Raw genomic sequence first — 22,429 nt, forward strand, 5'->3', positions numbered from 1 at the left:
TCCACTCAATGATTAGAATGAGTGCCCAGCTAAGAGTAGACCCTCAAAAATATATTTTGAATAAATGCCTCACTTTTCGTTGAGCAGTCTGGCAATATTTGCATTTTGTTAGAAGTCAGGATAATGTTGAAGAACACTGAGCTTTTATCCTGATGACATGCTGGCTGCATCATTGATACAAGTTGTTTTATCTCTCTGAACCTGCCTTTTCTTATCTGTAAATGGGGTAGGTAGTCCTTACTTCCCATGCTTGTGGTGAAGTCAGCTGTGGGTGAAATGAATGGGTGAAATAGTAAACGTGGTATGGTATATTGTAGCCCCTCTATAGGTTTGCTAGCTCTGAAAGATACTTGATAGTAGATAAAGTCATAGCTCTAGTGATTCTCCAAATCTTTAGTACCTTCAGTGTCCTTATCTGGGAAAAATAATTATGCCCACCTCATATACTAGTCATTTGTTAAACATGTTGAAATATGTAAAATAATTAGAATCCCATCTCCTATCTACTGAATGCCTGGTAAACATTAGCTATTGTTTGTAATTATTACTCTCAATTTCTTATGGACACTTTTCCCAGAAAAGTACACATTCAATACACTTTCAAACAGTATATTGTAAATAGTTGCAAAGAACTCACAATTCCCCTGAAACTCCTACTCTTCACTGTACAGACATAGGCTCTATGTTATCCTTTACCATTAGCTGCCTTTGAGACCAAATCCCAAAGAAGAGTTTGGTTGTAGGACTTACCTAAAATTATCCAAAAATATAATTGTGTGTGTGAGTTTATCTGTCTGGGCTTCCCTAATGTTCTTCAGACACTCAAAAAAGATTATTTCTGCCAAAAAGGGTTTTAGTACTGATTCTCTTGGTTGATTTGTTTATTTGGGGTTGAAAGGAGCTTGATAAATATCAAAGGCTATATAGCTTTTCTTCTTTTGAATTTCACTCTTTACTTTTAATTGTGGGCTAAAATCTGCAGCCAGAGTATACTTTGCAAAGCAAAATACACACAGACACTTGAGAAACCTGCATTTGGCCTGCCCGACGACCTGTATGGCTGCCAAGAGCCGCCGCAGACCTCGCCATGGGAGTCGCCGTCTGGGGCCTGGGGACCTGTGCAGTGTATCTGGCACCGGATCTGCCTCACTAGATGATCTTTAACTTTTCTGAAACTGTAAATAGCAACCCTTGCAATTCTCACCTGAGAATTTGGAAAAGCCTGTTCGTAAAAGCACTTAGGAATCTTCCGGGAAAGTCTCTTGGTACTTAAATAGACCTAACCACTAACTTTTTTTTTTTTTTTTTTTAACATTCTTTTTGCCAGGAAAACAAAACAAAACAAGAAGGCTACTTAAAGTTGCTATTGGCATTGTCATGAAACAACAATTAGTGATTGTAATAACAAACGGACATGTGAGGCACACATTGAAAATTGGACATGCTTTATAAATGCCAAATAATAATAATGATGTCACGAGGCTTTCATTTTCAGACCATCTTAATTTCATTCTCAGTTTGAGATTGCAGATTACAGTTGTTAATTATAGAAATTGGCCCAGAGTGAAACCTTAAATCAGATTTCCACTAAAGTGCATGACTGCAGCAAATTACTTTATAGTGGAAGAGTGTGGCATCATCTCTGATGGAGTGGGGTCTGCCTACCAGCCCGGTGGTAATTTTCCTCTCAGTGCGCTGTGGCACAGCATGGCTTCTAAACAATCCCCTCTCCCTGAGCTAAGCAGCCTGTGAGTACCCGTGTGCCTTGTTCTTATAAAAGTCCTAACTGTATTGTTAGTATTGGTTAAACTCTCTTTCTTCTCTTTCTCTCCCTTTTGCATTCTCCCCCACTTTCTCTCTCCCTCCCTCCCTCTCTATGCTCTCATATGGACTGTATTTCTCAGCTCACATTTGCTCAAGTGCTCCCTCTTCATCTTCTCTGTCCCTCCTGGCATCTTCCATTACTGCTCCTCTAGCCCACGCCGAGGGAGGCTGCTTTCAACACTTGCCTTTACCCAGCTCTGGAAAGGGGAGGAATAAGCAAAAAGAGCCAAGGTCTCATCCCTGGCTTCTGGCACCTGCAACTCTGTAACCTGTACCATCTTGGGTTACTTCACATTTAGTTTGTAGGTCCCAAATGAACTAAGTTGGGTGACTGCTCTACCTGCATCCTGGCTGCTCTCTGCTACCTGACTTCCTGCTCTTTCCCTTTCTTTGTTGACCTAAAACATCACCTCTTCCAAAAAGCCTCTCGCATGATAGCAGTCTACATCGATGGTCCTGCCCTGGTGTTAGTTCTGTGAGGCATCTGTACACTTTGAATTGTCACCACCAGCTTACTGGTCTGGCTCTCAAACTGGTCTTTGAATTCCTTGAGGATAGTGGTGATAATATCTTATTCATCTCCATATCCTAAGCTCTTAAGTCTATACCTGCTATAAGGAAGATGGTCATTAAGCATCTATTGAAATTAATTTGATTCATTTACTCTTGAAACCACTATTTATTAGATGATTATGCCATGTCATGGATTGTGCTAGGTGCATATGGAAAAACTACATGGCCCTATTGTGGAGGAGCACAGAAGCGATTGGCTACAGGATGAGAGGTGAATAAACTCCATAGAAGAACAGTAGTCCATTTCTCAGTGAGTCTAACAATGGCAACTAACTAATCATTCCTCCACTGTTGGATAAAAAGGGTTTTCCTTGGGTTCTGCACCTGTGCATGTGGTTGGCTTACTTTTAGGTACAAGTTGTTAAATGAAGAGTATTTTTAATGCCAGATGTTCATTCAACAGTATGAGATACTGACATATGAGAGCCTCATGGGAACTGAGTACTACCAGATCCAGAGCTCACATTTGACACTCACTGCAGGGCAGGCACCCAGTAAACAGGATTGAGTCATGGGGTCCTGGGGATCTTCCCTTCTTCTTGCTCCCTTACTCCTGCCTTTTTGGGTGAATTCACATAAGTTTGTGTGTGTGATATAACTACCTTAAGATAGATGAAACCAAGCAATTCACCCTAACTTGATGAGGCAAGAAATTGTTGACATCTGAATTCTTCCTTAAAGAATGTGCACGTTGAAATGTGGCAAGGTGTACAGGTGCCAGTGTGTACTTTATTAGAAAAGCTTAGTCTCTCTGCACAAACCCAAGTGAGCCTCAGCAGTTCCTGAGTTTTTCTCTTGGACACCGTGGAGTCATTATTGCTCTTGAGTGTTTTTTATTCCATTGTTTTGGCAAGTTCCTCTCCATCCCACAGCTATTTGGAAACTGCTGCTGTACGAAGCCTCAGTGCTAACAGCATTTAATAGCTGTCATTAGAAAGCAAGCTTCTGCTTACCAGTCAGCCTGCTGTGAATGGTAATGGGAGGTTTCTGTTTGGGGAGTGGCCCCAATCTTTAATTGGCTTGAAAAATATTGCTCATTTATTTTATTCTTAAGACATTACCTTTCTATTGAGCTTCACTAAGTTTGTGCCTCTATTCTGTTCTAATTCAATATAGCTGTAGTAAAGAGGTTTTCTTATTTCTAACATGCTGTCTAGGTAACCTCTCCTCTTTCATCATTGCTTGTTGAAATAAACACATATATAAAATTACCGTTAAGTATTTTACAAGCATTTCACGTGTATTATCTCATTTAGGCCTTTCAGCAACCTTTATGGACTAGATCCTGTTACTCTGTTTTTTAGATGAGGAAACCGTGTTTGGAACAGGGTATATAATTTGCCCAGGATGCCCATGCTAGTATCTGGCATGAATGAAGAATCAGCAGGCAGACTGGAGAACTGACTTTGAACCTCACTGAAACATGTTAGCTATGTAACCTCAGAGCACATCATGTGAATTCTCTGTGTAGGTGTTTCAGCTACAGAAAGCTAATCTTTACTGTGCTTCCTTAATGGAGTTCAGGCAAAAATCAAAATTTAAAATAAGGGTTCATGCAATGGGTACTTTCTGAAACAGTGAAGTGCAGAACAATATAAGGCATTCTTTTCTCATATTTTTTTAAAGATTAATTGAGAGAGAGAGTAGAGGAAGAAGCAGAGGGAGAGACTCTCTAAGCAGACTCCACACTGAGTATGGAGCCCAATACAAGGCTCAATCTCACGACCCATGAGATCACAACCTGAGCTGAAACAACCAAAAAGTTGGATACTTAACTGGCTGATCCACCCAGCTGTCCCTCCTCATATGTTTTGTGTATTTCATTTAGCATAATGAAATAACAGGATTTTAAAATGGCATGCAGCACACACATACATGCTTTAGTGTACCCTAATATAATTGTGATGCCATCGTTAGAATTTTGATAACTCTAGCTTGATGAATAGCCATTTTCTGGGGGTGTTATCAATTAATCTAGGTAATGAATTCTCTTCATTATCTTGTTCTTCATGTTAATTATACAGGATTTTCTTATACCCATTTATCAAGTCAGGATGAATCTTTTTTTTTTTTTTTTGTCCACATGCCTTTGAATATGGAATGCATATAAACAGGTTCAGATGATGGGTTTAAATTTACATTTCTGAAAAATTCCAGTCACTGACTTGACTTTCCTCAGATCCTTACTTGTGGTATGAGCTTGTATATCATGTATATCATTCTTTTGGGGCTCATTCTTTTTAATCAAAAAAGGTTGTTATCTAAGATAATTAAACTATTTCTGGATTTTGAGAATCTACCTCTAGCATATCAAAGAGGTATTAAGGAAGGATGGAAAAGCTTGAATCTTTACTACTAATGTAAAACAACAAAGAATCACTTCACTAAGTTCCTACTTTTGAAACATTCCATAAGGCACTTATGACAGATAAAAATTTCAGTGTAAAGCATGAGGGAGGGAAAGAAATAAGTGCATAAAATTTTAAATGACACTACTCATAGAGGAACAATTCTAGACAATTATATATGAAAAGCCAGAATAGAATATGTAATAAATGAGTGGTGATTGATTTCATTTTGAGTTCCCAGAAGTGAGTGATGGGAGAATATGAGTTAATATGGTAAGGCTTTATATTGCTATTTAGTAATTCAGTACTAAATTTTAACTTTTTTGACATTTTGTGGGCCTTTTGTCTTGTAATTCATATGCTGTGTTAAAAACAATAACAACAAGGAGTCTTATTCTAATCATCTCTATTACTTAGGCAGTTATTTTTGAGAATGTCGGCTAACAGCGTTTTGATGGGCACCTTCCTATTTTTTATTTCAGGTGGAAGCCATCCTTGTCAATATTTTTGCTGGAATTGTCAACTGTGCCATTATTGCCAATGGGATCACCAAAGCCTGTCAGGAGCTGGAACTCAAGGTGCCCCTGGTGGTCCGGCTGGAAGGTGAGTTATGATAGATTTCCACGGTGCCAGTACCCCTCCTCTAAGATCAGGTGCCCGACATGTTTTGCACGTACAAACTTCCTAAGACAACATAAAGAAACACTGGCTTTAAATAAGATGAAACAGATGCTCTATAGCAATACCTCTCTGAGTCCCTAACAGGCTGGTAAGTACTACCACTCTCTAAGAATGGCCTTTGTTATGATTCTCCATATTTTTCACACTCATTCCAGAGTGGATCCTTTTGATTATGAATCACTTTGTGAGATGAGTTTATTGAAACACTTAGAAATGTTACTCCAAGATTTATTCATCATGGGGGGAGCAATGCTTGTCCAACCTTTTGGTCTTAGGACTCCTTTACTTGTTAAAATTGAGTACCCACCAAAAAAATAAAAAATAAAAAAAAATAAAATTGAGTACCCTAAAGAGCTTGGGTTTATTTTGAGTTATCACTGTATTAATTGATAACATAATTAATTAATGAAATTTGATAAGAGGTATAACTACTTTGGACTTTTAACATACTTCTTCAACAATAATTTTTATATTGTATATGTTACACATAAATACACATGCTGTATATTTTATGAAAATGAACTGTCTTTTAAAAATTTTAATAAGAATAGCAGCACTGTTTTACATTTTTGCAAATCCCTTTACTATCGAGCTTAATATTTGCTTCTGTATTATATGTGTTGCAATATGCTGTTTTGGTTGAAATGTGTGAAGAAAATATGGCCACATAGGCATCTCTATTTGAAAAAGGGAGGGGTTTTTAATAACCATTTCATATAATTGCAAATTTTCTTTGTACTACACTAAAGTTAATGAGTAGTAGTTTCTTTTTAAAGATTAGTATCATGTGAAATCTGAAACTATTTCAATGGGCTTTTCATACTGTTATATTAAAATCCATTGATCTGTCTTGCACATTAAATGGATTTTATACATGTATGGTTCGCAGTGCCACGCATTGATCCATATGGAAAATACTGGATTATGCAGATCTTCAAAAGATTGGCACATTTCAACACACAATACTAAAAAGTTCACATTTGTTCAAATCACAGCATTCTCATCAGAAAAACGTTTAAATACTGGGATGCTGTCAAGGTAGTAGATGCAACTTTTCCAGAAATCTAATTTTCACTTTAAAGTATAAATTTTATCATCAGCCACACAATGATCAGATGTTTTCTGTGAAGTGGCTGTCAGGACAGCCTCACTTCACTCATTTTAGAGAAAATGTGTACCATGTTACTAAGTCAGGATAACCATAGTGTGTCCATCATTCTTCCAAGAAAATACAATATTTCATGAAAAAGTGGGTGGTTTAACTAGCTCCTCAAACAATTGCACAAGCACATTTTTTTAGAACAACCATCACAGTTCAGGATGCAGCATACTTGTTTTATGTATACTTGCCACTTGGTCACACAGAGGATTAAAAAAACATATGCTCAAGGGTTGACATTTAATAAAATTAATATTCTTTTACTGTTCATCAAGGACATTCTTACCTGCAAGTGACAACTTTTTATTATAAGTGTGTGGTGGTGAAAATACAGTGGCCATTAGTACAGCTTGGGACCAGGGCTTTGATTCCATGGTAACAAGCCAGTCATTTTATCCACTCTTAATGTTTGCTTCATCAGTGCAAATGCCAACAGAGTATTATTGTTTTTGTTGTTGTTATTATTATAAAAATAGTTTTTACATCAGGGACTTCCCCCAGAGTTCGGTGAACCACATTTTGAAAACCACTCTAGTAGAGAAGCAAAAACAGGCACTTCAGTGTGAGAACCTGTGCAAAAGGCCCATCCATATGATCCACAAATTCAGATTACAGTGACCACGCAGCCCCATGATTAGATTTCTGCATACTATTCTTGGGACAGCTTGATTTCCCCAACTTCTATGCTGGTGCCATAATTACCTTCTTCTCCTCAAGATAAAGTCCAGGGATATTTTGACTCTGTTGTGTATCCTTGTCCTTTGAGGTCAAGATTCCAGAATAGCTGCAGTCTGTTTTTTGTTTGTTTGTTTGTTTTTTCTTCTCTTTGCCTCTTTCTATTTCTTTTTTCTTTCACTCTCTGACACTGTCTTTTCTTCCTGAGACACTCTGCCTCACAAATGTAGATCTGCACCATATGGACAGAAATTGAAAGAAATCGTATTGAAAGAAATATAATCACAAAGAAAAATGGAAATAGCTGGTGCAGCACTTGGCAAAGTTAAAGTGGACATTAAAACCTATGAATGAATAAATCTTCTTAAAAATGCAAATGAGACATAATTGATCCCTATACAAATAATTTCAATAAAAGGAAAATTACTGGCCGGTCTGCAATGAAAAGAACACTGATCAAGAAGTTAGTGGGTTCATCTTATACGTATAATTCTGATTAAAATGTGGATGTCACAGTATTTTCAGAATCCAAATGACCAGTGGTCCTCAGGTTTTAAAAGTCAGCTCTGCTTGTGTTCTTAAACGGGAGCAAGTCTCTATAAGCAGATTAGACTCATGTCTGTTCCTTAGAAATGACTAGAAATGAGTGTCTACCATGGAGGGCTCATTGTTTCTAGTGATTCCCAGTGTGCCCGAGTGGTCAGCAGAGGCCCATAATTATTAGTTGTGAGTATGTGCATAGGAAAAGAGAGTTACCCACTTTACTTCTTTACTTCACTTTTTTTTTAAGTAGCACTTGTTTTCACACTGCACTTAGTGTTCCAGAAGTGTTAAATGATCCCTCTCATTTATCCTTATCATGTGTATCTGGATAATACACATGCTAAACTATGTGAAATACCACGTCTGATGTCTTCTCCCATAATAATTTCTGTTGGCTGCATCAGAGGTCTACCTGAGCTACAAGGAAGAAGATTTGGAATTTCTCAGTTTGTTAGATCATCAGATTTGCATCTTTTAAGTTAATGCACTTCCAAAATAGATGCTTGTGGGTTTTTTTTAATTCACTAGTTAAAATAATAAATACTATGTGCAGGTCCTTGAGCTTTAGATATTAAGTAGGATGTATAGAAAAATAAAAAGCTATGTCAGTTACTAGATAAATGGGGAAATACAACAAAAAGAAAAAGGAAAATTAACAATACAAAATAATATATACAAAATGTTAACAAGTGTTTGTCCTGATAGACTCTGCTTCTGTCTTAGTAGCAGTAGGCATTGAAGCATCAGCATGGCTTATGGAATCTTTCCAAATATGGATACCTGGCAATGTCCACTGTACCATAGAGAATTGAATGTGATGACTCAAGATGAACTCAAAAAGGATATGTCCCCCAAATTTATGTAGACTAAAAATATCCATGATGACCTCTTTGCCACTCCTAATCTTCACTGGAATAGTTCCTATCCTATAATAAGCATCGAGGGCCTTTTATCGAGAGGAAAAAGCAGGAAAGCTTTTTGACATTTCTGGGATCCTAGCTAGTGTTTTCTTCCTCTTGTAGGAAATTAGTCTCTTGTATGAAAAATGTGTCTTACCCTCACATGTTTTGTACCAAGGATACTAATAGCTATATGTGATTTCTAGGAAGTAGCAGCCCCACACCAAATCAGGGCTGTCCTGTGTTGTGTTGGTACTACATAATAAATAAGAGAAGGGTGAAGAATTCTGCTTTAACTCTGCTCTTGGCACTAATCCTATATAACAAAATGAAAAAAAAAAATCCGTGATGGTATTACCCATAAAGGCCCTGTAAAAGGAACTACATAAAAACCAAGCCAGGGCTCTTTATGCTAAGGGAATGCAGACTCCTATAAAGTATTTGTCCCTTAAGCAGAATTCCGTGTAGCTCAGCCCACTTTCTTTGGCATAGTCTGCTTTTTAAGCTTACTCAACATTGACTACTATAATTATAGTACATTTAGAGATGTGAGTTAGCAGAGGAATATTATAAAAGGAGAGTTTCCAAGTTGAGCATGGAAATATGTAAGATTTGAATCATTGGAAAGGAAGGGGGAGGGAATTTGGTAAAGGATCAGAAACAAGTCATCAGATCTGTTCCATACTTGGCAGTTGGAACTGGCACCGTAATAATGGTAAAACCTGAAATCTAAGACTGTGGTAGATCAGAAGGCTGTCATGGAAAGAGTAATGGCTTTGCAGCAACATATTATGGCTAAAAAACTAAGTGGGAAAATCATGTCAGTCTGCAGAGTCTACAACATTAGGTAGAATTTAGAAACCTAGGCAGGATTACCACATAGAGGTAAAAGTAGAGTAGACAACAGCAGAAATAGGAAAGGAATGAGAGAAAAAAGAGGGAAACTGGGTTTTAAATCTAATGACCAGGAGAATGAATGATGGCATGGTTGGCAGACTTCAAAAAGTCAGCAGTGGGAACTAGCTAGAGAGAATGGGAGAGTATTACCTTGGAGAACAGTCATCCTTGGTTGAGACGAACCTCTAACATCAGAACACGTGTGGAGGTAGAGATGAAGGAATATAGGAAATGATCCGAGGAGTAATGTGATAGAAAAATGGGTAAGTCAGCCCATTTTGTAGTCCCCCAGTAAACTACACTCAGGTCTTGCTGCCTTTGAAATTGTTTGCTTGCAGTACAGCTCAGTTAAAAGGAGAAACCAACGAAAACTAAAAATCTCCTGTCACAGAAAGTCTGGTTCTCAGTGCTTCGGACGGGGAACAGTTGCTAACTACCAGGACATTTTACGGAATTTCTCTTGTACTCAATATTAACTTTCATTAGCTTTCTCTGGTTTAGAACACAAATTCTGCTCCTCCCACAAATCTCTGTGCATCCAGTCATATTTTATCCAACCAGAGAGCATGAACAAAATGCTTCTTTTTTCTAAAAATGCTACTTTTTTTTTCTAAACTAGCAACTCTTCATCTGTGCTGACAAAGAAAGACAAATTGGAATGAAGAGGCAGGAACATTTTGGATAATTTGAGTGGTAGTTACTATTTTTTTTTTTTTGGTAGTTACTATTTAACTTGATTCAACATATACTGTGTTTTAATTGATGAATTTTAAAATTATATTTATTCATATTCATATTAAAACTGGTTTATGTTCCCAGAATGTGCCCCATCTTCCAGCTAGTGAAAGGAAGATGGGAAAAGGTGTCCATCATCCCAGCATCTGTGATAAAGCTTAGTGACATGTAAAAACAAAGTGTGGTAGAAAAATTTTACTGGAGTCTGAATTACAATAATAAATAATTATTATTGCTAACATTTGTTAACTTGCTAAGTTTCAGATCTCTGACACAGGGCTGTATAGACTAAACAGATGTCAGATTTTAATGACCAAGATAACAGGCATTTCAAAAGCCAATAACAGGTTTTGTTAGTAGTATCTACTTCCTATAAATAAAGAAGTTAGTCTCGCTTGCTTGTTAAGTGGCCATTTGGAAGATCCAAGATCCATGCCATAATTCTCACTAATTTGCGACCCACATTTTCAAGCCTCCATTGCCATAGACAGTGTATTAGAAGTATTTTGATGAGGAAAGTTTTAATAAAATCAGGCTTGATCTAGTAGGATTTATGGACAAATCTTTGTTGTCAGCTGTACAATAAGTACTAGCTGTTTTACCAGTGGGTAAGAAAAGGATTACTCTCCTCTTTGAAAATGGTTAACTTTAATGTATTTAATGTATTAAATGTATTTAATTTGCCTTACCACAGCAGAACTCACTAGCTGAGACACAGGATTGTTTTTATTTAGAAGACTGCTAGGTAAATCAAGGAAATTGCATTTTGATGAGGGAGTTTAGTTTTTGTACATAGTTGTTTCTAGTGTGAATAAAGAACAAATTATCTGAGATGTTTATTTTTTTTCCTCTTTGACATGTATACATACCTGGCACAAAAGTCCCCTAGGCGGTTAATTAAGTTCGACCCATGAATTGTTGAGAAATGTACAGATATTTATTAACACCTTTGTATTTATCTAAAGCTTCAAGTTTTGTATGGTCAGTTTTACTGCTCTGGATCAGGGCCTGCCAATATCTTGAAAGAGCTTTTTAAAAATGAATTCATTTTTCTTTATTGTCCCATTTAAATCTGCAGCAAACTTCTGTATCTCAAGTCTAAAAAAGAATTTGCTTTTCTCTCAGGTGTTCATTGTGATTCCAAGTTAAGCTATAAATAACACTGAGCCTATGTGATTGGTAGATTTGATCCTTTCTCTCTTAGCCAAATCTTTTCAGTTTGATTTTTCTGTACCAAAAGTTTGTTTCAGGAACATAAACATTTTGCTTCTCTTTTTACAAATATCTTTCAAAACAAGAATCCCTGCAATCCCCTTCCTTATCCTTGTCAATCCCTCAACATGTGCCCTTAAGTCTCATTTCAGTTGATGAGAACATAAATGTCTGTAAGTCAGAAACATTGTATCCTGTCTCTCTCACTGTCTTGACCAAGGCACTAGTGCCTCTTCTGTGTGGACAGGTCCTTATTCTTGCTCTCGGCAATACTGAGGAATCGGAGCCACAGCCAGAGAAGTGCACATCAAGTATCCTTCCTAGCACAGACACAGTAAGTTGCTACGTGATGCTTTGGTCTGCTCAAGGGGAAAAGAAACCTGGAGGATTAAAGTGTTCAGAGGCAGCCACAGAGTTTTCAGCTGTGTCTCCACACACTTGATGGCCCCATGAGTCCTCCATGGTGTGAGGGTGTGAAACTAAGAGGAAGGCAGCAGTTACTCCTCTGATTCCCGTCAAAAAGGCAGCCTTGGCAGACTGACTGTGGTTGATTGGCTGGAAAAAGCTTTCGTTCAGGATATTTGAACCCCAGGTTTACTGATAACCCCCGGAGTCAACAGAGAATGAGAGACCCCCTGGCTGAGTGCGGGCGTGATCCTGGGCGGAGTGAAGGTGGATGCGCAGTGGCACCGGGGGGATTGGCTCTGTGTCCTTTAACATCCCCTGGTCTCTTTGCACATTTCCCAACGTTTGCTCTGTACCGAGTTTTTCATCAGCTCTTCCTTGCTCAGTCCCTTTTGCCTTTTAAGGCAAGGTGGACCTATTTGCCACCTCCACCCCGGCTCTCGGAGCACTCCTCTCCCCACTCTCCACTTCTCAGTTTGTTTTGCAGTCACTGGAAATGTGGCTCCAGGAGGAGGAGTCACACATTCTGTGCTGGTGCAAGTCTCTTTTCCTCTTGGTGCCTGGTCCTCGTCATCCTTTCTGTCCCCATTCTACTGGCCCCCACTGTCTGCACACCCCTCTACTCCCCTTGCTTTCTGCCTCATGAATGCCCCCTCGCCTCTCTTCTACTCCTTCTTCCTTCACTGTTGCCCATGGATGCTCCTTTCCTGGGACTGATTTCACTTCCTTTGATGTCTGTCACCTCTCCTCCTTTCCATCACTGGCATCTTCTCCTTGAGGACCCTCCTTAGTGTTTAATTCATCCTCCCCACATTAAACCAGAGGACATGCTGGAGACAATCCTGCTCTGTCATCAACCCTTAAATCTTCTCAGTGCCTAAATTGATATACACACTTCTGAATGCTTAAACTTTGCTGCACTTAAGCTTTACCCCATGTCTCACAGGACCTAACCTAAAGTGTTAGGGTAGTGAAAGCTTTTTTAGGTTGAATATTTAAGTTTCCAGACAAATAATCCACAATATTTGGCACTTTGAATTTTCATTTTACTCCTAGATGGTTCATGTGAGTAACTGAAATTTTTCCCATTATGGACATCCACTGCTACTCAGAGAAGAAAAAGAAAAAGCTACTCAGCACACCTTAGGGAAGTACTCATTTAACCAGTCCATGTTGCTGAGGTCTTTCAGGGGACCCAGCAGATCCTTCCCCATGCAGGGAATCTGGTGAGAAATAGCACAAAGGTCTAAGAGACCAAAAGATCACTTGCACTACTGATGAAGAAGATGAAGGATACACCTGATCATATACTGGCACACACCCAGTCACAGGCCCCCAGGGACCCAGAGGGCCAGTAGGGACTCCCTGTGAGAGCACAGTCCAAAGGGAAGGCAGCCGAAGGGGCAGTGCTACATCTGCTATCTTTCTCTTTCAAACATCCCAGTCAGTGAAGTGTCTCCACTGTCAACATAGAGCCAACGGTAGTCAAAGGTGAGACTGGGAGTGTTTTGCTCTGTGTGGAAGGAAATACCCCTTGATGCATATCCCTGTAATGAGTCTGCTCTGGGCATGGGCCGCCTTTTGGTCAGGTTATCACCTCAGTCTAGGCAGTGGTCTTTCTTCAAAACTGGGAGCCCGAAGTTGTTTCCTTGGGGCACTCGTAATAAGGAAGGCATTTTAGGGCATGGCCAGTCTGGTGCTGGTACATCATAAGTTCGGTATATCACATCACTACTGTCTGCTTTGTGAGTGTTTTCTGAATGGTCAGTTAGTCCATTTCTTCATGCCTCAGTTTCCTTATATAACACTTGGAAGTCCTATCTGATCAGCCACCAAAGAGAAAGAGAACACATTGCTATCAGGAAAGGGACACACTGGTAGATTCTCTGTCCTGCTTTATATGTGGCCATTGTGTCCTTTTAATAAGACTCTCCCAGGGACACCTGGGTGGTTCAGCAGTTGAGCATCTGCCTTTGGCTCAGGTTGTGATCCCTGGGGTCCTGGGATGGAGTACCACATCAGGCTCCCCGTGGGGAGTGAATGAGTGAATAAATAAATAAATAAAATCTTTAAAAAAAAAAAAAAGACTTTCCCAAAGAGTGCCATCTTGAAGCTGTCCAAAGACAGAGCTAACTAGGAGGAAAGATCCCACAAGAATGGGCAGGACAAATAGCTTTCATCTCCTACCACCTTCTATTTATTGGCAGTGGCTGCCTGCAGTGCTGTGCTAAGAAAGATGTTGAGACTATATCCCTGCTCAGTGGAAAAGAGCTCTGTGGTCATTGTGTTCCACAGATGTGGGAAAGGAGAGTGGGGGCACTTGAGCCAAGTACTGGCCACTGTTATCCTGGAAATACAGCTGCCTGCTGTATAAGAAGCAGGAAGTGGAGGCTGCAAGCCGAAAAAGCATTAGATGAAGTTGAGTTCTTACCCTCCCACAGCCACAGGGCCAAAATTGTGGATTGTATAGAGCAAAGGTCTGCAGACTTTTTCTATAAATGGCCAAATTTTAGGCTTTGTGGGCTATGTATTCCCTGTTGTAATCACTCACCTCTGCCACTGTGGCACAGAAGCAGTATAGACAATAGAGAAAGGAATGGGCATGGCCGTGCCATGATACATCTTCGTTCCAAAGAGAGACAGTGGGGCATAATTTGCAGCCTAGTGTGGGTAGAGAAGGGGCTAGCAGCAAGAGACCTAGAATTCTGGAAACTCCCCATGGAATTTGAGTCTAAAGCCTCAGCTTTAAAAGGTTTTGTAAAAGTCAAAAAAGATTTGGGTGACATTAAGCTCTGACAGTCTAACTTCTCAAGGAACAGATTAGCAGTGAGATCTCTCAGTCATCCCCCACAGAAGTGTAGAATCATAAGCAGCGATGCAGTGATGTCCCTTTTCAGGCAGCAGTAAAGTTCCAGAGTCAGGATTCCAGACAGAAGTCTCACATCACCAAAATTACCTTTGAAAAAATTCCTGAAATCACCCATGTGTTAGAAAACACACACATTGAAAGCCATGAGATAGGCTGAAGGAAGGCATGAAAATGAAGTCTATGCAGATGTTTAGGCGTATAAAGCATCCTTTCTTTACAAGACTAGCCCTATTCCTAGTGGGTGCAGAATTAGAACATTCTTGCTTGCCAGAGGATTCATTCTATCCCAGTTTAACATAACATGTATGATGCTTTTTTTTGAGGGTTAAAAGCAAAAGTGTAAGCAACTCACATAGTCCCTCAATGGATATGTGTTAGACTTGGTCCTCAGCCTTGCTGGCATGATCCTAAGTCCATGCACAACATCCTAGCCATCAGCTTCAGGTGGTGGCTCCAGCTGGCATCTTATGAATACCTGTCATGCTCACATCCTCAGCAGTGGTTTCTTCTTACCATGGGAGAAGAAATTATGGAGGAAAATAGGTGTGCACAGGATATAACCCTGTAGGATATTTTATGTCATTTTTAATTTTTCTAAACTGTGAGGTACAAGGCATTTCTGTAAGATACTCCTCCAACTACAATAACTTCAGTTATTGAAAAGGCTCAGTTTTCTCATCTGTGAAATGGGAATAAAAATATGACAGTCTCATGGGTTTGTTGTAGGAGCAGATGAGTTTTAAAATAACCTGGATGGTCCCTGGCTCAGTAAATGTTAGCTACCATTATTACCTGAGCTCTCATTCCTAACTCCGCTGACGCCGGGCCTCTGGGGGCTGGCAACAATGTGCCGAGCAAGGTGTGAGGTTCTGGATGCATATCGCCTCAAACAAGTGAGGACTGCTGATGCAGCAGGACTTTTACCTCTGATTCTCAATAAATTATTCCATTTTAACAGTACGATAACAAGACAAAAGAGATGTGATAAGTTATCTAAATTTACATGTCACCAAGAAAATGGACCTCTTCTATCTGGTTGTCACTTGAAAGGAGAATAATGAAAGAGGATCAAGGGCAAAAGGACAGTGAACATTTTAGGAGGAATCTGCTGCTTTGTAGAATTTAGTTTCTTTCCACTGACCTCCTTTCTCCTCAGGGGGAGGGGGGAGAGATTCCATTTCTTAGAGCAGGGGTCAAGGTATTTGAGAATTTATGGGCCATACTGACTCTGTCACAATAGCTCTGCCTTTGTGGCACAAAAGCAGCCTTTGACAACCTGTAAATGAATCACTTTGGCTGTATTCCAGTGAAACTTTATTTATGGACACGGAAATTTGAATTTCATGTAATTTTCATGTATCACAAAATATTATCCGTTTGATTTTTTTCTCCAACTATTTAAAAATGTAAGAACTATTCTTAGCTGATTTGGAACAGCTCTGACTTAGAACACCAGACTGAGAATCAGACCTGTTATGGTTCACTGGTTATTTGATCTGAGCAAATCATCTAACACTTTTGAGCCTCAGTTTCCTCTAGTAAAAACAGACATATCCTAAAAGATTGCTAGGATTCCTTCTAGTACTAAAAGGCCAGGCTGTGTGGTTGTCATATGGCTTTGCAGTCAGACAAACCTGGATTCTTAATCCTGGCTTAGCCTTTGACTTGTTGGGGGACATTGGGCAAGTTCCTAAGCTTCCCCAGTTCCTCAATTATCTCATCTGTAAAATGGGGATAAAAATTATGTCTTCTTTAGGGTTGCTATGAAGGTTGAAGTGATACTGTAATTGTGAACCCCTTAACTCATGTACCCAACAGACATTAATTGATTGCAACTAGTATATATTCAATAAGTGCCAATTTATTGCATTCATTTTAAAAAAAACAAACCCTGAATTCCTATTAAAATAATCCTTTAAAAAAAAAAAAAAAAAAAAAGCCCAGCTCCCATATACTCCCACAGACTGGAGAGTAATTTTCTTCACAGCCCCGTGATACAAGGCTGGCCTGAGTGGGTGGGGGGAAGGGGCCACACTTTCTGAACAAAACCCAGTAATTTCTGTCCACTACGGTTGCCTTCTCTAGCAGGTATTGAAAGCAAACAGATTTTGATAAATTAGCTTTGCATCTCTGTTTACAGCTCTCTCACTCCACCTGGTGGCAGGAAGTCAGTTGGTAAAACATGCACCTTAGGAGACCTTTAAAAATTTAGTAATTACTCTTTCTATAATATTCTCTTGCAGTAGAGCAAGATTTCATCATCAAACCATTCCCCTTTGATTCTCTATGCATTGCCATTTTTGTGGCATGCATCGGGGTAGATAAGCATTTAGCTTAGCAGCTTTTCAGCAAGCCGACATTAAGAAGTGCTCGAAGTTGAACCAGCGTGAGTCAATCAGTTATCTGTACAGGTGGTTATTAAAACTGTTGTCCTGCAGCCTCATTAAACAGCAATGCAGCATTTAATAAATATTATAACATGTCAGCAACACTATTTAAATGTGGGGAAGAGATCAATTTCCTTTGTAATTGAGTACGCAGGCATAAACACTGTCTTTGGAACTCTTAATTCCATGTCAGAGTTTAAAGCAGCTGTGATGGTTTCTATTTAGAAATAAAGGCAAGGAAGGGGATGGGAGCAGGTGTCAGCCACCTGCTGGATCAAGAAGAAACCAACCTTGAATATTCGAAGAGTAGGGTTAATGAAAGGAACCCACACACCAGCAAGCATTTGCCCAAGGCTTCCCCTGTCTCTCTTTTCTTTTCCAGTGACCTCCTTTCAGGGCTACTGGTTTTCTTTCTGACCCTCTTCCCTGAGTGTTCCCACTTCCCTTGGAGCTTCTCTCTCCATAGGAACGAGGAAGTAGGGTCTGTCCACAGAAGAACAGTCCAGGGAGAAACCAGTTTGGATGCCTTGGATGCCAGCACAGAGTGCTGGCAGGATCAGGGCAGAGGCTGATGCAGTGGGAATTGACAGGCTCACTTTTTGCCCTCACTCTCTGTATTTGACTCTTGTCTATACCTCTTTCTTTTCATGTGTCTGTCCCTCTGGGTTATTCCTCATGTCTGTCTGTCTGTCTGTCTCTCTCTCTCTCTCTCTCTCTCCTCCCCCCCCCACCAACTCATTTTTATTCTCCCCTCTTTCATCCTCCCCCTCCTCTCTCTCCTTTTTCTCCTTCTCTTCCTTTCCCTCTCCCTCCCTCCCTCATCCTGGGGTTCTGAGTATGCCTAGCCTGTGCTTAATAATTAAGGCTGTAATTAAACTGTAACTGCAAGCATAATTAAAATTCACTTTAATGGATCCTGGAATTGTGAAGCAATTAGGCATTTTGATATGGCCCTGCAGGAACAGCTGGAAGGAGAAAAGGGCCGGTTTTCTTGAGGGCTGTTCCACCCTCTCCCTCCCAGCCCACCCCCCTAGTTGTTAACCTTGAGCAAGGCATTGGGGCAGGGTGGCAAGCAGAGCTGCTGGGCCAAAGGAGTGGCAGCAGCTTGGAGTCCTTGGGGCACTGCACACAGCCAGCTGCTGTTCGGCCCTTCTTAGAGAAAGAGGCCACTAGAAAAGCCCCTGAAGACTCCAAGTAAACTCAGGAACTCCTTATGTTTAGGTTGTTTGGGGCTTCTCTTTTAATGCTATTTAAAAAAAAAAAAAAAACGGGTTATTTGGGGATGTGGGGCCAGCAAAGTGATCAGAAAAGCACCCTCCCACATCTCACTTCCTCAAGCACACTTGCTGTGTATGAGTGCATCCATCGTCATTTAGTCCACAAACAAGTACATACTACATAATAGATACTACACTAAGTCTGGAGAGATCCTGGTGGGCCGGCCTGACAATTTTACCCCTCAGGAAGCTTATGTTTGGTGGGGACAAGAGAAATGTCAGTGAGCAATCCCAGTAGTGCTATAATTCTGGAAGTACAAGGTACTCTAGAAGCTCATTTAGAAGCCACTGCTCTAGCTTGGGGGTTGGGGGAGTGGTGACAAGGAAGGCATCCCTGAAAAAATGCCATTTAAACAGTTATCTCGGAATGTTTGCGTGTCAATCTAGCAGAGAAAAGGCAAGAGTTCTTGGGGGAGGACTCAGTGCCAAAGGCCCAGCATTTCTGCAGGTTCATAGATATCTAAATCAGTCATTTTTCCCCATTAGAGAATACTTGGTGCTAAGTTAAGTCCTGAAGAAGGTGTCAGTTCCTGAAGAAGGAACTGATTTATTTAAGCTTCTTAGTTGCAAAGAAGAGTGACTCGTACAAGTAGTCTCTAGGACCTAAAATGGTTAAGAGCTTATTTCATCTATACCCATGGAAAGGAATGCAGTTAAACTGCATTAACAGTTCTCAGAATCAGGGACACCTGGGTGGCTCAGTGGTTGAGCATCTGCCTGTGGCTTAGCTCATGATCCTGGGGTACTGGGATAGAGTCCTGCATCAGGCTCCCCGCAGGGTGCCTACTTCTCCTTTTGCCTATGTCTCTCCCTCTCTCTGTTTCTCATGAATAAATAAATACAATTTTTAAAAACAAAAGCAGTGCTCAGATGAACAGAAGCCAGAATGAAGCTGGCCCTCAGAAAGAGGAAGATGGAGCGTGGAGGCCATCCTCCAGCGCATGACTCCAGCAGCCAGTGCACTTGACAGCACTCCTCGCTGCATGTGTGTGCTGCCTTTGTCTGCTTACCTAGGGCTATTTAAATCCTATTCATGCTACTCTGTCCTATATCATATATACTACCCATTCAGATTCTCAGGAGAGAAGCTAAGAGCTGATGACCATCGTCTGTATTTGGACCACTCTTGGACCAGGTGTAGTCGTGCCTTGTAAACAGTCCATATCTGCCTCTGAGCAAAGATCACAATGTGGTCCCTCCTCCAGCAGAAGACACTGGGTAGAATAAGTATAGCTAGACAGGGAAGTTGGAAAAAGCAGACACCCTAATTGTACCTGATCCTCGCTCTTAAATAATTTATAGCATCGTTGAAGTTTCAATGATCTCATGCGTGGGAAAGTGCTACAGATTTTAAATGTCATACAAGAGTCACTGGGAAATCACAACCGAGTGGGAAGAACAAAGGATTTTGAGGCTAAATCCTGCCAATCATTAAGCCTCAGTGCTCTTGGCCAAAAAAATAAATAAATGAATAAAAAGAACTTATTTACAAAAACTCAACTCACAAGATCTTTTAGAAACCCCAAACTCACAAGTTCATAGGCTCAAAGTATTGTGGGATGTCTGAAAAACAGAGATTTTTTTCTATTATTGTCAGTATGATTATGATGATAATGATATCATGTATTTATAAAACCTGTTAAGAAGGGATCATCCATGGTTCAGCCAATCATTCAAGCCAGTGAAAGATCAAGTTCAGTGTTTATTCCACTATTTCCTAGCTATTACTAGCCATGTCAGCTAGACTTTTATGTTTAACTTGTGCTTCAGTCATCCCTTCTGTAAAAGGAAGATAGTAATAGTAGCTATCTCAGGGTTGCCATTGAGGAGCAAATGAACTAATATGCTTAGGACCCTGGAACAATGTATGACACCTGCTAAGTGATAGCTGCTATTATTGCTTTTGTTACTGTTATCACTCCTACTGGCACTGCTTATTCTTGCATCAGTCCAGTTACACAGAGCTTGACAGGCTTGGGTAAGATCTGTGTCCATAGGAGGAAGGACTCTCACCAAAGAAAGGCAGAGTCAGAGATGAGGAATGTTCAGGCAGATGAATCTGCTTCTTGCTACATGGGGTTCTTGGGGGCTGTCTGTTGAGATTGGAGGTGCTCTGAAGTGAAAGGAAAGAGAGAGAAGAACCTTTTTTATCCTAACTTAGATTTCTTCCCTGGCAAAGAACTCTAGTCCATGTCTCTGTTGAAGGAGATAGAAATTTACATATTTAACTTCCATTGACCTTCTGGTCCAAAGACCAATTCCATTCTGTGTCAGTCAGGACTTTGCTTCACATTGTGTCATGATTCTATGAAGGTTCTACATACAGATTAGTGTCAGAATTCCTTAGCCCAGTATTTAATACCTGCCACAGTCTGATCCTCTGTCCTACTTTTCAACCTCTGGGACTTTGTCTGAAACTTTACCAAATAAATCAAAATGAACACTGAGGTTGTATTAATGAAATAATAAATCTTTATATCTACATTAGTTAAATAGCCAACGTGTAACAAATTGCCCTAAAATTTAACAACTTAACACCAGGAACATTGTTGATCTCAGTTTCTCTGGTAGGGAATCTAGGTGTGGCTTAGCTGGGTCCTTTGGCTTACGGTCTCAAAGCTGCACTCAGAGTGTCAGCCAGGGCTAAGGTCATGTCAAGATTCTACTGAGGAAGTGGTATTTCCGTACACACTCACATTGTTGTTGGCAGGATGCAGTTCCTCATGGGTTGTCAGACTAAAGGCCTCAGTTACTCCTTGGCTTTTGACTGGAGGCAGCCCTGAGTTCCTTGCCTTGTGGGCTTCTCTGTAGGGCAATATAGCAGTTTGCTTCATCAGTGAACAGAGAGTCAGAAGCAAGAAAGAAGTCATTGGCTTTTGTAACTTAGTCTTAGAATGACATTCCATCACGTTTGCCCTATTATTCATTAGAAGCAAGTAGATGGCTCTACCCACAGCCAAAGGGATTACACAGGGGCATGAACCCCAGAAGTGGGGATTGATCATCTAAGAGCCATTTTGGAAGCAGCCCACCACACTTAGGAAGTAACATGTCAGTTAAAGTAATGCTAGCTAGCTCCTGTGACAACAGATAAATCCTAAAATGTGAGCCGTAATGTAATAGATGGTCCTTCCTCATTCATATAAAGGGTGAGTGAGTGGGCTGCTCTATTCTACAGAATTATGCTAGTATCCATGCTGAAGGAGTCATTGCCATCTGCACAAAGATAACTTACAGAGTTGTCTTGGCTGGCAATGTTCCAGAAGGCAGACAGGGAAATCTAAGTGACTGGAGACTCACATTGGCAATTTTTATGGGCCTGTGTTTCATGTCCACGCACATGCCTTTGGACAGAATTCCGTCACATGACACCACATAGATGCAAGGGGCCTTGGGAAATGTAGTTCCTGGTTGGGCAGCTACCTCCCAACAACAGCTGTCCCCTATAGAAAAGAAGCATGAATCTTTGGTGGACAGCCAGCCAGGTCTGCCACAGATGTGCAGACATTTATGAAATCCTTTCACATGCATTATTTCATTTACTTTTCATCATAGCTTATGCTATCAGCATTATTATTCTCATATTAAAGGAGAGGCAAGGCAAGGGGGCAGAGTAGGCTCCATGCCCAGCACAAAGCCTGACGCAGGACTTGATTTCATGACCCTGATATCATGACCTGAGCTGAAATCAAGAGTTGAACCCTTAGACAGCTGGCCCACCCAGGCACCCCCTTATTCTCATTGTATAGACAGGGTAACAGATTGGCATATCTTGGGAACACTTAGGGTTGTATAATTAGAACATTGTTCAAGTTCCTGTCTGCCGCTTACAATCTGTGACTATGGAAAAGTGATTTAAGCTCTCCATGCCTCTGTTGTCTCATCTGTGAGATGGGGACAGTAAGATCTAGTCACTGTCGTCATAAAGATTTCATATGCTGCTTG

At 40.3% G+C, this 22,429-nt stretch overlaps 1 protein-coding gene across 2 annotated transcripts in view; it reads left to right on the forward strand.

The window, feature by feature from the left end:
• SUCLG2 (succinate-CoA ligase GDP-forming subunit beta) overlaps positions 1-22,429 on the forward strand; it is a 254,313-nt gene that overhangs the window by 229,201 nt on the left and 2,683 nt on the right. For both annotated transcript variants that reach the window (XM_025456519.3, XM_025456520.3), the window contains one exon: positions 5,228-5,348. In XM_025456519.3, coding sequence (XP_025312304.3) covers positions 5,228-5,348 — 121 coding nt within the window. The remainder of the gene's footprint in view (positions 1-5,227; positions 5,349-22,429) is intronic.

The sequence above is a fragment of the Canis lupus genome, chromosome 20 (assembly GCF_003254725.2).
Source record: "Canis lupus dingo isolate Sandy chromosome 20, ASM325472v2, whole genome shotgun sequence".
Classification (NCBI taxonomy): Eukaryota; Metazoa; Chordata; class Mammalia; order Carnivora; family Canidae; genus Canis; species Canis lupus.